The sequence below is a fragment of the Hylobates moloch genome, unplaced genomic scaffold, assembly GCF_009828535.3.
Source record: "Hylobates moloch isolate HMO894 unplaced genomic scaffold, HMol_V3 SCAFFOLD_1, whole genome shotgun sequence".
NCBI lineage: Eukaryota > Metazoa > Chordata > Mammalia > Primates > Hylobatidae > Hylobates > Hylobates moloch.
Genome location: NW_026652276.1, coordinates 46,286,742 through 46,301,245, shown reverse-complemented (window position 1 = coordinate 46,301,245; position 14,504 = coordinate 46,286,742). Strand labels below are relative to the sequence as shown.

General features: G+C 35.7%; 1 protein-coding gene across 1 annotated transcript in view; it reads right to left on the bottom strand.

The window, feature by feature from the left end:
- The window catches only part of DNAH7 (dynein axonemal heavy chain 7), a 330,709-nt gene that overhangs the window by 281,382 nt on the left and 34,823 nt on the right, over positions 1 to 14,504 (bottom strand). Inside the window, exons 8-9 of the mRNA XM_032755099.2 lie at positions 9,434 to 9,559; positions 3,026 to 3,145 (exon numbers count right to left, since the gene is read on the bottom strand). Of these exons, the coding sequence (XP_032610990.2) occupies positions 3,026 to 3,145; positions 9,434 to 9,559 (246 nt within the window). The remainder of the gene's footprint in view (positions 1 to 3,025; positions 3,146 to 9,433; positions 9,560 to 14,504) is intronic.

Sequence of the window (14,504 nt, the reverse complement as noted above, 5' to 3'; positions counted from 1 at the left end):
AGGAAACTATCTAGACAAAGTAAAGAGACAACCTACAGAATGGGAAAAAACGTTTGCAAACTATTCATTGTACAAAACAGCAAAAATCCAAATAATCTCACTAAAAATGGGCAAATGATCTAAACAAACATTTCCCAAAAGAAAACATACAAATAGCTAACAGGTATATGAAGAATGCCCAATATTCCTATTCATCAGGGAAATGCAAATCAAAAGCACACTGAGATATCATCCCACTCCAGTTAAAATGGCTACTGTCAAAAGTACAAAAAATAACAGATGTTGGCAAGGATGCAAAGAAAGAACTCTTCCCTTCCGTCCTCCCTCCGTCCATCTCTCCTTCCCTGCTCTTTTTCTTCTTTCTTCTTCTTCTTTTTCTTTCTCTCTCTCTTTTGTCTCGCTCAGCCACCCAGGCTGGAGCACAGTGGTGTGATCTTGGCTCACTGCAACCTCCACCTCCCTGGTTCAAGCGATTCTTCCACCTCAGCCTCCCGAGTAGCTGGGATTACGGGTGTATGCCACCACACCCTGCTAATTTTTGTATTTTTAGTAGAGATAGGGTTTCACCATGTTGATTGTGGTTTCAAACTCCTGACCTCAAGTGATCCATCCACCTCAGCCTCCCAAAGTGCTGGGACTGTAGGTGTGAGCCACCATCCCTGACAAAAAGGGGAACTTTCATACACTGTTGGGAACACAAATTTGTATAACCACTATAGAGAACACTATGGAGGTTCCCCAAAAAGCTAAAATTACAACTACCATATAATTCAGCAATTCCACTGCTGGGTATATACCCCTAATAAAGGAAATCAATATATCAAACAGATAGCTGTACTCCCATGTTTATTGCAGCACTATTCACAATAGCCAAAATACAGAATCAACCTGGGCCCATCAGTGGGTGAATAGATAAAGAAAATATAGCGTGTGTATGTGTGTGTGTGTGTATAGTATATAAAATGTAAATAAAATATAAAATGCATATAAAATATAGTATATAAAATGTAGTTTATATACACAATGGAATATTATTCAGTCATAAAAATGAATATAATCCTGTCATTTGCAGCAACATGGATGAGCCTGGAGGACATCGTTTTAACTGAAATAAGCCAGGCACATAAAGATAAATATCACATGCTCTTATTCATATGTGGAAGCTAAAAAAACATTGATGTCATGGAGGTTTTAAGTAGAATGGTGGTTAAGAGAAGCTAGGAAGGGCAGGGATGGGATGGAGGATGAAGAGAGGTTGGTTAATAGGCACAAAAATACAGTTGATAGAAGGAATAAGTTCTGGTGTTTGATAGCAGTGCAATGTAACTATAGGTAACAAGAATTTATAGTATATTCCAAAATAGCTAGAAAATTTGGAATGCTCCCAACACAAAGAAATGATAAATGTTTGAGGTGATGGATATGCTAATTACCCTAATTGAATCATTATGCATTGTATGAATACATCAAAATATTCCATTAATATATGTACCCTATATATATGTACAATTATTATGTATCAATTTTCAAAATTGGTAAGACAGGCCTAAAGCTCAGAATACAAAATCTTGAGGCAGATGAAATTATGAAATTCTCAAGAAAATATAAAGAAGAGAGATAACAACAAAGACCTGGGGAACCCTACTTGTAGGAAATAATAGTAAGTAAATAAGTAAAGCCAGAAAAAGATAAATGGAAGAAGAACTACAGAAACACAGCAGCACAGAAAAGCGGCTTTCCAGAAGTCTGGAAACCACACACTGTGAGTAAAAATGGAAGATGAGGATGACAAAAAGGCATCTGGGTTTGGGGTGGAAGTCATAATTAATCATTTGCTAATTGTTTCTCCTCTGTGAGTTGGTGCTCTGCCTTTCTGCTCATAAACTTGATGCTCATAAACACTTTCTGGTTCACTACTTAAAATATGGTCAGAGAGTTCTTCTCTGAGAATCAATCAGGAAGCATCAAGAGATACAGCTAACCCATCTGCATTTCTCAGCAAAAAAAAAATTCAATAAAGGTTTGCACTCTACTCTGTAATTTGACACCCATTTAACTAAAATTTACAGTGGTAATGTATTCCTAGGGTAGAACCCAGAAGTTATAGATCAAGATAATTTATTTGTATCCTGTCCTTAAGAGGTCACTTTCTTCTCTGTAATTAATTATGGGTTTTCATTTTACCACCTCTTAACTCTATTTTTACATTAACTAAATACTAATATAAAAGGCTAAAGTTTTTTCAAGTAATATCAGACAAAGAATTTTATTCTAACACATTGTAGAAGAAAGCAAGATAAAGGAAATATTTAATCTCAAATTATGAAGATATCTTTCTAAGTAACTTTTAGAAATCATGAAGCTATGCTAGCAGTTTTATGTCCTCTGCTATCTTAAATTTGACCTAATTTTAATGTCCTGTTTATAATAACTCACTGACCCATAAGAGAAACAATTTTCCTAAGTTGTTTCAAAGCATACTGTCTGGTTCCCAGATTATGAATTATCATATGTGGCTATTCCATTCCGAAAAGCCAATCCAAGGAGATATTCAATTATCATTTGATAGGTCTGCCTTCCAGTGAGATTTTTTAAATTCATTTAAACGATATACTTTCTCCACTTAATCATTCTTTAAACTCTTCTGCTTTCCCCATCCAAAAACAAAATGAAAGGAGGTACAGGGCCTAGCATGTATTAATAGTAGATGACAAATACCTGGTGAATAATGAGTAGGTAACCATTCTCTCATGGTATTCAGCACCCCTCTCAAAGGACAGTTACAAACCAGACATTTAGAAAAAAGTAACCATTTGTCATGAGCATTTTAGTTTCTGCACAATCTATGCTGTGCAGAACATCTGGACAAATATTACAGACTAAGATAATTAAAGACATTATATTTAAATCATGTAGAAATGATTTAAAACATTAAAATTGGATCTTCTAAAAGCAGCTAAAATGCAGTAGTCCACCATCATATTTTTAAACTTATGCTTTCCTACATGAAATTTCAAACCTTTACATTTTAAGTAGAGTCTCTTTGGCAGATTCCATGTGTCTCATGATAATGTTCTGAAAACTTGACAGCTCTAATGCATCCTGGCGATCATGAAATTCTTTGATATCAACTAAACGTAATTTTCTGCAAAAGATAAAAATAAACAGTAATTTAACAATGACTTTTTTGGTATTTAATATTTTATTAATTGGTCCCTTCTTAAAAATATCATATTCCTAGGTTTAATCATTAAAAATTGTGTTCTATATAATTAAATGTTAAAGAACACGAGATATTCTAATTTTAAAAATAATTCATATAATTAAATTCAATAAGAACACAAGAAAATACATAACTTCACTGTGAAGTAGAAGAAAGTTGCAATAACTGGGATATGACGGGTAGTTTAAACTGGTTTTTGCTTTTAAACTGTAATAATTTAAACAGGAAAAGAGGGAGGGCTCAATGCTTCTAGGATCCACTGCTCTGAAAAGAAAAAATTGCAGCCTCTCTGAAAAGAAAGTGGCCCTCATTTCAGGCAGCCATGGGTTGAAGGAGTCTCACATCTAATCAAGAACCAGTATATCAAACTCTTTTGAGCCTGTCTGGTTTTTTAAAGAACACAGGGATTACTGGCGTCAACAACTTTCAATACAATCCTTCTTTTGACTACAATGTTATAGATCTTTGTTATACACACGGTTTACTCATCTAAGTATTTTCTCTGTCAGGTTAACAAAAATGAAAGAATAATATTAGCATTAGTGTCACCGTGTTCTTAAAAAAATCACATTTAATGTTTCCTTAAAGACCAACGTAAAATACTGGTTAGTAAACAAAACACATTTCAAATCTATTTCCTTATATTTCTTCCACAAGCTAAAATTCATCTGAGTTATAATGTACTCCGTACATGACATTGATAATAATTAGGCACAAAGTAGGTATAACCATTGCTAGAGAACCAATGTGTTATTCTGTGTAATTGAGCAATGTAATTAATGTTTTAAATAAAATATGTCTAAAATATAGCATAATAGCACATAGTAAACATGATCTGATCTCTTTAGCTTCCTAGTCAGCACTTTCAACATTATTTTACATTTTAAAATTGCAGCTGTAATCAGGATGCAGATGCATGTGGTGTGAGATAGCACTGAATAAGTAGTAGTTGCAAGGGCACAAGCTCTGGAATTCACCTTGCCACTGAGCCACCAGACCAATTTTCCTTAGTTTCTTCGTATTCGATTTGAAACAGAATTCGAGGCACAGAATACCATCTTTGATGTTTTGAGATTGAAAGGTTTTATACAGTACAATAACTTTCCCATGAAATCTCTGCAGATAACATTGCCCATTTGGTCAATAGGATGAATTGTTAAGAAAACAGGAAAAATACTACCAGACACTGTTCTTGCTTTCTCAGGATAGACCCTACAATAACCCAGCAGTGGAACAATAGTTTAAATCGTTGGTTTAAGACAACAGAAAGGATCAGGAAAAAAGATATTACTCACTATGCATTAGCTTCAATTTGGTTAGCAGAAGGGAATGTAAGTCTCTTTAAAAGTTTTATGATGATGAGTCTTCTAATCACCAAAATAACTTCTTGATTTCAATTTTCTATTAGTAGAACCAAACAGCTCCAAATCACCCAGACCATGAAACTCAGGACTGTCTCTGAACTCTTCCTATCCTTTATCTTCCCACATCCAATCAGAAGTGAATTTCTGTAGACCCATCTATCGGTCACATATCCCTCCTGCCCTCACAACTGTCACTTAATGCTCACCCCAAGCTGAAACCCACCCTGATCCCTGGCTCTGTCACTGATTTTCAGTCAGGAGGAATTTCAACAGTCCTGGTCCAGTACTCTGGACTCAGCATCAAGTCAGTATCTACCTTTGTTCTCTGGTTCTCAAAACTAATCTTCTCTCTTCTTACCAAGACCAAGTTCCCCACAGAAATTCCACTTGAAGTATCTACATTTCTTGGTTGTCCCATGAAATCTTCCCTTTCTTAGGAACATGTTTTGCTTTTGCCAGTCCTCCTTTTTTGTAACTTTCAAAGTAGCACACTATAGGCAGTGTCCTGCACTTGCTTTTTTCACTGAATATCTTCTCCTGGAGACCTTTTCATATTAACACATCGAGATTTTTCTCACTCATGTTTTATAACTACATAATATTCCACTGTGTATAGTATAACTTATTTAACTAGTCTATCAATGGATGCTGGCTTGTTTCCAGTCTCTTATAAACAAATGTCACCATAAATAGCATTATAACTATATGACTTCCTATATTCTCGGGTGCATCTGTACACTACTTATCCAAAAGTGAAATTGCTGGATTCAAGTGTTACCTGTAATTTGTAATTTTGATAGGTATGGCTGGGATTCCCTCAAACAGGAGCCCATTTCTTCAAGCCTTACTAACAAAATGGGATATCAAATTTTGTAATTTGTGGGGAAAACGGTTTCTCAGTATAGTTTCAATTTCAATCTCTTTACATTTCTTGTATTATGAGTTAGGTTAAGCATCTTTTTAACATGTTTAAAAATGATTTCATTTGCATCCTGTGTGCTGTACGGTAAATCAATTACAGTGTTCTGATCTAGTAATTTTTTTCCTAGATCCATCTTCATCAAATAATAAATTTTTAAAAGCCATTTCATCTTTAAAATGAGCTTTTCTTAGACATCTGCTTTTACATTCAACTATGATGATTTATATTACACTGTAATTTCTACATTCTCTTGTGATCTTCATATATGCATTATTTTACAAGCAAAAATGTGTGTTGTGTAGGTTATGACTGCATTACAAAGGCTATCTATGACATTAACTGGGTTCTGTAAGTGTAAATACCAATAACATGAATTTCAACATCTTTTCTAGAGTGCATCTTATCAGGTTTCCAAACTCATGCATTTTAGAGTCACTCAGACACGTTTTTGCATTAACATTCCCCAACCCACTGCCACACATAGAGATGTCATATATTTTCAAGGTCTGAGATTCAGGGTAAATGGCTGCCACCAGAAGCATGCCCTTTGTATTCAATGCTGGCTACGACTCAGAGGGGCATCCCTTGTTGACTGTCCCCCCACTCTTAATACTCACATAGAGAATAAAAACAACCTAGGCTTTCAAAGGCAACACAGGGGCTTGTGGAGCTCTCTTTTCACCCACAGACTGCAAGGCTTCTTTCCCATGTGTCTTTATCATGGATGCCTTGAAGTTTGCTTCAGTTGCTGCTAACATCTCTGTCACCACAACTTTGGAGCCTAATTTTGGACACATACACTTTCTATTGTTTTTTAAATTTCAGCTTTGTTACTTTTTCTTCCCCCCTTTCCTTTCATTTTCTTATCTCTTGTCTCCTGAAATCGTCTAACAGACCAAGTCTAGCATTTTATGGACAATAGTAGGTCATGGAGTCCCATCCTTCAGTGTCCAGCTCAGTGTGTTCTGGAAACGGATATAAAACAATAACTTGTGGTGTTGTTTTGAAAATGAAATGTACTAATGTACACCAACATAATTTGTGAAAGTGATATACTATATTGTATGACCTCGTGACTGCATGCAAAATTAGATCATGGGCCTTGTCAGCTGAGAAGAGGTATTTGAACTCCAATATTCAAAAGAAAGGAAATGAAAAAAAACATGGGGCAATGAAGTAGCCTCTTCCTACTTAGTAAAAGTCAAATTAAGCAGACAAAGAAATCCATACTGTACAATGGAAAGGTGGAAGAATGCATTTCCTAGAAGTATGTATTCTGAAAGCTAAAGCCAGTTTTAAGGATCCTAGCCCATTCTCTGAAGTCAGCAGAGGCCCTTGAAGTATGTAGAAGGTCAGAATATGTGTTAGAAACCCTGTATAATCTCATTACATTCTGCAGACCTGGGTTCATTCAGCAAAGTAAGCCGAGTCTGTAAGTTCAGAGAGTTCCACAGTGTCCAACTGAAAAGAGGGGAGAAAAAAATAAACTTGAATAATTTACCCACATGGAGAAGGCAGAGCTTCCTAGAAAGGCACTGGAGTGAAACTTCATGCCCAAGTATCCCTCCCAAAAGGGAATCACTCAAAATTTATAAAGAAATTCTGCTAGAAAGAAGAAATGAGAGGGAATTCTGTAAACCGAAAATCCATATAAAAATTATAAACTCTTACTGAAATATATACACAAGATTGAATATTGAAATATATGTAGGATATGAGCGAAAGTGTTTATTATCATTTTTATTTTATTTATTTTATATTTTATTTATTTATTTATTTTATTTTATTTTATTTTGAGCTGGATGGAGTCTTGCTCTGTCACCCAAGTTGGAGTGCAGTGGCATGATCTCAATGATCTCAGCTCGCTGCAACCTCTGCCTTTTGGTTCAAGTGATTCTCCTGCCTCAGCCTCCCAAGTAGCTGGGATTACAGGTGTCCACCACCACACCTAGCTAATTTTTGTATTTTTAGTAAAGATGAGGTTTCACCATCTTGGGCAGGCTGGTCTTGAACTCCTGACCTTGTGATCCACCCACCTTGGCTTCCCAAAGTGCTGGAAGTACAGGCGTGAGCCACAACACTTGGCCCCAAAGTGCTTCTTAATTACACATGTCTATTTTCTAAAACTAATATAAAAACTTAATAAATTCCAATCAGAACACCGACAACTTTTCTCTTTCCATCTTCCTTTTAAATTAAATAAAATAGGCTTAAACTTAATAAGGAAAAGTGAATGTTTAAAAAATAGCCAAGAATAGCATAAAAAATAGAGTTGGGATTCCTCTCACCAAATATAAGCACATACCATAGAGTCACCCTAATCAAATTAATCTGTACTTGTACAGAAAGAGATTCAAATATTACAGGAAAAAAAATAGAGAATCCAGAAAGACATTCCGATTACTATAAATTCTGTAGATTTCTACAGATTGAAGAGTTAATCCATGACAAAGGTGATAGTTCCATTAAGGGGGAAAAGATAGATTGTTTAAGAAATGATGTTGGCACAATTGGCTATCTGGAAGAAAATAAAAATGAATTTCATTCTACATTATTGTTAAAACTAACCTTCAGGTGGTCAAAAAACTAAAATGTTAAAAAAATAAAAAAATTTTACTAGTTAGCCAGGAAGATCTCACACACAATTTGCTAAATAAGGAGACCTTCTTAACCAAGACTAGGAGAATTCAGAAGAAAACAGACACATATTTAGCAGTATAAAAATTTTTAATTTCAGAATATCAAAGGAAACTATAAACTCAGTCAATGGACAAATTATAAACCTAAGTTTTAGCAGTTGTTTGATTTGTTTCAGGTACTAGACACAGAACTAAAACCTCTGTTATTCTAAGAGGTTATCAAATTGATAAGATGAAGAACCAACAAAACACTGACAAAGATATAAGTAGAGAATTCATAATGAAATTCAAATAACAAATACATAAAAAGATGTTCAAATTCCCTAGTAGTCTAGCAAAGGCAAATGGAAGTAATGATGATATAGCATTTTATATTGATTGACAAATAGTATAATACACATAGTTAGAATTTTAGGGAAAGAAGTTCTCATTTACTGCTGGTAAAAATGTAAAGTATCAACATTTCTGGAAAAAAAATCCAGCAAAATATACTAAAATAAAAACATAAATATGCTATGATCTAGTTATCCCACTTCTGTGACTCTATCCCACGTAAACAAAAGGACCAGTGAATAATAATGTATTTACAAGGTCATTTCCTGATGCATTATTCATAGTATCAGAAACTGAAATCAAATGAATGTTCTTGGAATCAAAGTAATTCAAGATAACACAGAGAAGGAATTCAGAATTCTATAAGATAAATTTAACAAAGAGATCGAAATAATTAAAACAAATAAAGCAGAAATTCTAGAGTTGAAAAACACAATTGACATGCTGAAGAATGCATCAGAGTCCATTAATAGCAGAATTGGGTTAATCGGTACAAGAAAATATATAGTTAGAACGAATGAGACCTAGTATTTGATAGCACAACAGGAGGACTACAGTCAATAATACTTTAATTGTATATTTTAAAATAACTAAAAGAGTATAACTGGATTGTTTGTAACACAAAGGAAAAATGCTTGATGGGATGGACACCAAACTTTCCATGGTGTGATTATTAATCATTGCATGCCTCTACCAAAATATCTCATGTACCGCATAAATATATACATCTACCATGTACTCAAAAAATTAAAAAATTTAAAATTTTAGAAAAGCAACGTTCACTTTTTGCTCTATATACTTCTACGTTGTTTATTTAAAACCATGTTTGAATATTGACATTAAAATGGTAATGTTTTACTTTGCAGTTAAAATAGTAAAAGAAATAATTAAGATATAGTAAAACAACTTCCCTCTATATTTTAAAAACCTCTATAAGGCCACATATACTCACTTAAAATTAGTGTGCCACAAATCTAGTACAGCCAGCATTGTGGGGTTCATTGCATTCAAGTGATCCCTAATATAACTGCTTGCAGCTAAAAAAGATTTCCTCCAAGGTTTTGGCAGAATTTGCATTCTGAAAACGAAGAAAATATTTAGTTACAGTCTTTCAAAGTCAAAAGACAGTATTTTTATAGTAACTGTAAATTTTGGGTAATAATGATTTAATTTTAATAAAATATGTGCTGTATCCCTCATGATAATAACAAAACAAGAAATTATGTTTTAAAATATATAAAGTTCATATGTTTTATGGTTTAGTATAATTTCATTATAAAAATTAATGATTGTGAAATTAGATTTAAATCTTTAATACAAAAGCTAACTAATTTTTATCTCCAAATACTTGATCTTATTGAATCCACAAATAATTTACAATGAACAAATGAAAACAACAGCCAGCTATCTCTCATAAACATCTTCAAAGATTCTCTACTAATTTCAGTACATACATTTAAATTTTCTATTTATTTTTAAAATTCCTCCTTTATTTTTATTTTTAAAATTCCTCCTTTATTTTTATTTTTAAAACATTTTAAGGATATAGTCCAACCTTCCTATAGAAATCCCCTTAAACTTTACCCCCTGTTAATATGTAAACATCATTTATAAATCACAAACACTAATGTTCTTATCTGAAGACAGATTTACAGTTAACCCTTGAGTAACACAGGTTTGAACTGTGCACATCAACTTACATGTGGATTTTCTTCCACTTCTACCACCCACTCCCCGCACAGCAAGACCAATCTCCCTCTCCCTCCCCCTCCTCCTCCTCCTCCCCCTCCTTCTTTCTTTCCTTCTTCACCTCCTCCTCCTCCTCCTCTATCACTACCACCATGTAAAGATTACAAGGATGAAGACCTTTACGATGATCCACTTCTACTTTATGAATGGTAAATATATTTTCTCTTTCTTATGATTTCGTTAATAAAATTTTTTCTCTAGCTTACGTTATTGTAAGAATTCAGTATATAATACATACAACACATAAAATATGGGTTAGGCTGTTTATGTTATCAGTAAGGATTCCAGTGAACAGTAGGGTATTAATAGTTAAGCTTTGGGGAAGTCAAAAATTATATGTGGTATAGGGGCTCAGTGGCCATTATCCCCGTGTTAAAGATCAATTGTATTCTGTAACTCTTATGACTTTAATATAATAATCATCTTTTATGTATTGAAATGTGCCATCTTCATCTTTCAGAATATATTTAAACATTTACATGTTATGTGTATATAGTAAGTTTAATTCAATTTTTCATGTGTGGCTGTATCACCTTTGCAATTATGAAGGATGATTTTTGTCTTTCCCAGGAGAAAAGTTGTTCTCCATAGAGGATACGGAAAATGAGTACATAACTTTTTTTGTGTGTATGTGTGGAATGGGGAATAATTTGGGGCTTTTTTTTTTTTTTTTTTTTGAGATGGAGTCTCACTCTGTTGCCCAGGCTGGAGTGCAGTGGCACGATCTCAGCTCACTGCAACCTCCACCTCCTGGGTTCAAGCAATTCTTTTGCCTCAGCCTCCTGAGTAGCTGGGATTACAAGCACACACCACCATGCCCAGCTAACTTTCGTATTTTCAGTAGAGACGGGGTTTCACCACATTGGCCAGAACTGGTCTCAAACTCCTGACCTCAAGTGATCTGCTCTTCTCAGCCTCCCAAAGTGCTGGAATTACAGGGGTGAGCCACCGCACTTGGCCGTTGGGGCGTTTTAAAATGATATAAAAGAAAATAAAACTGAAGTGGCTATTTAATCATATAAGTTCCATCCTTCAAACTATTTAAGAGATTTATTCCTAAATGTTATTATTAGAGAAAATATACAGCAAGGAGATTTTCCCATTATGTGTTCTATATTTCCATCCACGTAATAAATTGAAATACATCCTATAAATATATATATTCTGCAATGTTTCCAATGTTCCCAAAAATCAATCTTTTACGCCACTACCATATCTGAAGTCTGTGCTAGTTGCTATGGGGATTAAAAAACCTATATCATATTCTTTCCACCAAGTACTTATGTTTTAACCATCTTAGTGTCCATCTGTGTCTAGTCATCTACCTATCGATCCATCAACTGATAAATGTAACGTTAGGCTTAAATACATAAATAAAGCACATAAGAACAATTAGTTGTATAGAGGCTTACAATGGAGATATTGCAGGTTTGGTTCAAGACCACCCCCATAAGGCAAATATTGCAATTAAGCACATCACACAAATTTTTGGTTTCCCAGTGCATACAAAACTTATGTTTATGCTATACTGTAGTCTACTAATCAGGCAATGGCATTATATTTTTAAAATAAAATGTAGGGCCAGGCACAGTGGCTCACACCTGTAATCTCAGCACTTTGGGAGGCCAAGGTGGGAGGATTTCTTGAGCCCAGGAGTTCGAGACCAGCCTAGGCAACACAGGGAGATTGCGTCTCTAAAAAAAAAATTTTTTTTAATTAGGTGGGCACAGTGATATGCACCTGTGGTCCCAACTACTTGAGAAACTGATGTGGGAGGATCACTTAGGTCTGGGAGGTTAAGGCTGCACTGAACTGTGATCATGGCACTGCACTCCAACCTGGGAAACAAAGAAACCCTATCTCAAGAAAATTACAAATGAAAAAAGGAAGCCAGGTGCGGCGACTCACGCCTGTAATCCCAGCACCGTGGGAGGCTGAGGCAGGTGGATCACTTGAGGTCAGGAGTTTGAGACAAGCCTGGCCAACATGGTTAAACCCCGTCTCTACCAAAAATACAAAAATTAGCCGGGCGTGGTGGTGCACACCTATAATCCCAGCTACTCAGAAGGCTGAGGCAGGAGAATCACTTGAACCCCAGAGGCAGAGGTTGCAGTGAGCCAAGATCACACCACTGCACTGCAGCCTGGGCAAGAGAGCGAGACTCTGTCTCGAAAAAAAAAATGTATACACCTTAATTTTAAAATACTTTATTACCACAAAATACTAACAATCACCTGAGCATTTTGCAAGTCATAATCTTTTTGCTGGTGGAAAGTTAATGGCTTCTAACTAACCAAGCTGTGGCAATTTTTAAAAATAAGACAGCAATGACATCTGCCACATCATCAATTGACTCTTCTTTTCATGAAAGATTTCTCTGCAGCATTCAGGGCTATTCGATAGCATTGTACCCAACTAGAACTTTTCAAAATTGGAATCAATCTTCTCGAACTCTGATGCTGCCTTATCAACTAAGCTTATGTAATATTCTAAATCCTTTGTTGTCATTTCGGTGTTCACAGCATCTTCACCAGGAGTAGAATCCATCTTAAGAAACCACTTTTTTTGCTCATCCATAAGAAGCAACTCCTCATCTGTTCAAGTTTCATCATGTGATGGCAGAAATTCAGTCACATCTTCGGGCTCCACTTCTAATTCTTGTTCTCTGGCTTCCAACACATCTTTCCAACACATCTGCAGTGACTTCCTCCACTGAAGTCTTGAGCCACTCAAAGTCATCCATAAGGGTTGAATTTCTTCCAAACTTCTGCTCATGTTGATATTTTTACTACCTTGTATGAATCACAAATGTTCTTAACAGCATCTACAACAGTGAATCTCTTCCAGAAAGTTTTCAATTCACTTTGCCAAGATCCCTCACAGAAATCACTATAGTAGATATAGCCTTTCAAAATTTTTTTCTATAATTTCAACTTTTATTTTAGATTCAGGGGGTATAGGTGCAGGTATATTTGTTACATGGGTATATTGTGTGATGCTGAGGTTTGGGGAACAGTTGATCCCAACACCCAGGTACCAGCACAGTCCCTGATATAGTTTGTATATCCCCTCCAAATCTCAGGTTGAAATGTAATCCCCAGTGCTGGAGGTGGGGCCTGTTGGGAGGTGACTGGATCATGGGGACAGGTTTCACAAAAATGGTTTAGCATCATCCTCTTGGCACTATCCTCGCAATAGTTCTCATGAGATCTGGATGTTTAAAAGTGTGTGGCATCTTCCCTCTCACTCTTCATCCTGCTCTCTCCATGTGAGATGCCTGCTCCCACTTTGCCTTCTGCCTTGATTGTAAGCTTCCCAAGGCCTCCCCAGATGTCAAGAAGGTGCCAGCACCATACTTCCTATAAAACCTGAACAACTGTGAGCCAATTAAACCTCTTTTCTTTATAAATCACCCAGTCTCCGGTATTTCTTTATAGCAACACAAGAACTGCCTAACACGGAACCCAATAGTTAATTTTTCAACCCTTGCTCCGTTATGGAGATTGCTTCTTTTCTTAAACCTCATGAAGCAACCTCTGCTACCTTCAAACATTTCTTCTGCAGCTTCCTTACCTTTCTCAGCCTTCACGGAACTGAAAAGAGTTAGGGCTTTGCTCTGGATTAGGCTCTGGCTTAAGGAAATGTCATGGCTGGTTTGATCTTCTTCCAGACCACTTCCTCCGTATCAACAATAAGGCTGTTTCACTTTCTTGTCAGTCATTTGTTCACTGGAATAGCACTTTTAATTTCCTTTGCATTCACAACCTGGCTAACTGGTACTAGAGGCCTAGCTTTGGCCTATCTTGGCTTTCAACATGTCTTCCTCACTAAGCTTAATCATTTCTAGCTTTTGATTTAAAGTGAGAAATGTGCAACTCAGAGGCCATCGTGGGTTACTTGGCCTATTTTCAATACTGTTCTCTCTCAGGGAATTAGGGAGGCCTTAGGAAAGGAAGAGAAATGGGGGAGTGACTGGTTGGTGGAGGAGTCAGAACACACACAACATTTATTGACATCGTTTGCCATCTTACATGGGTGCAGTTTGTGGCTTTCCAAGGTAATTATAATAGTAACATCAAAGATTACTGATCACAGATCACCATAACAGATATAATAATAACAGAAAAAGCTTAAAATATTGTGAGAATTACCAAAACTGACACACAGACCAGACACAAAGTGAGCATATGCTGTTAGAAAAATGATGCCAATAGACTTGCTTGACAAAGACTTTCAGTTGCAAAAAACCCTCACAAACCTCCTATTTGCAAAAA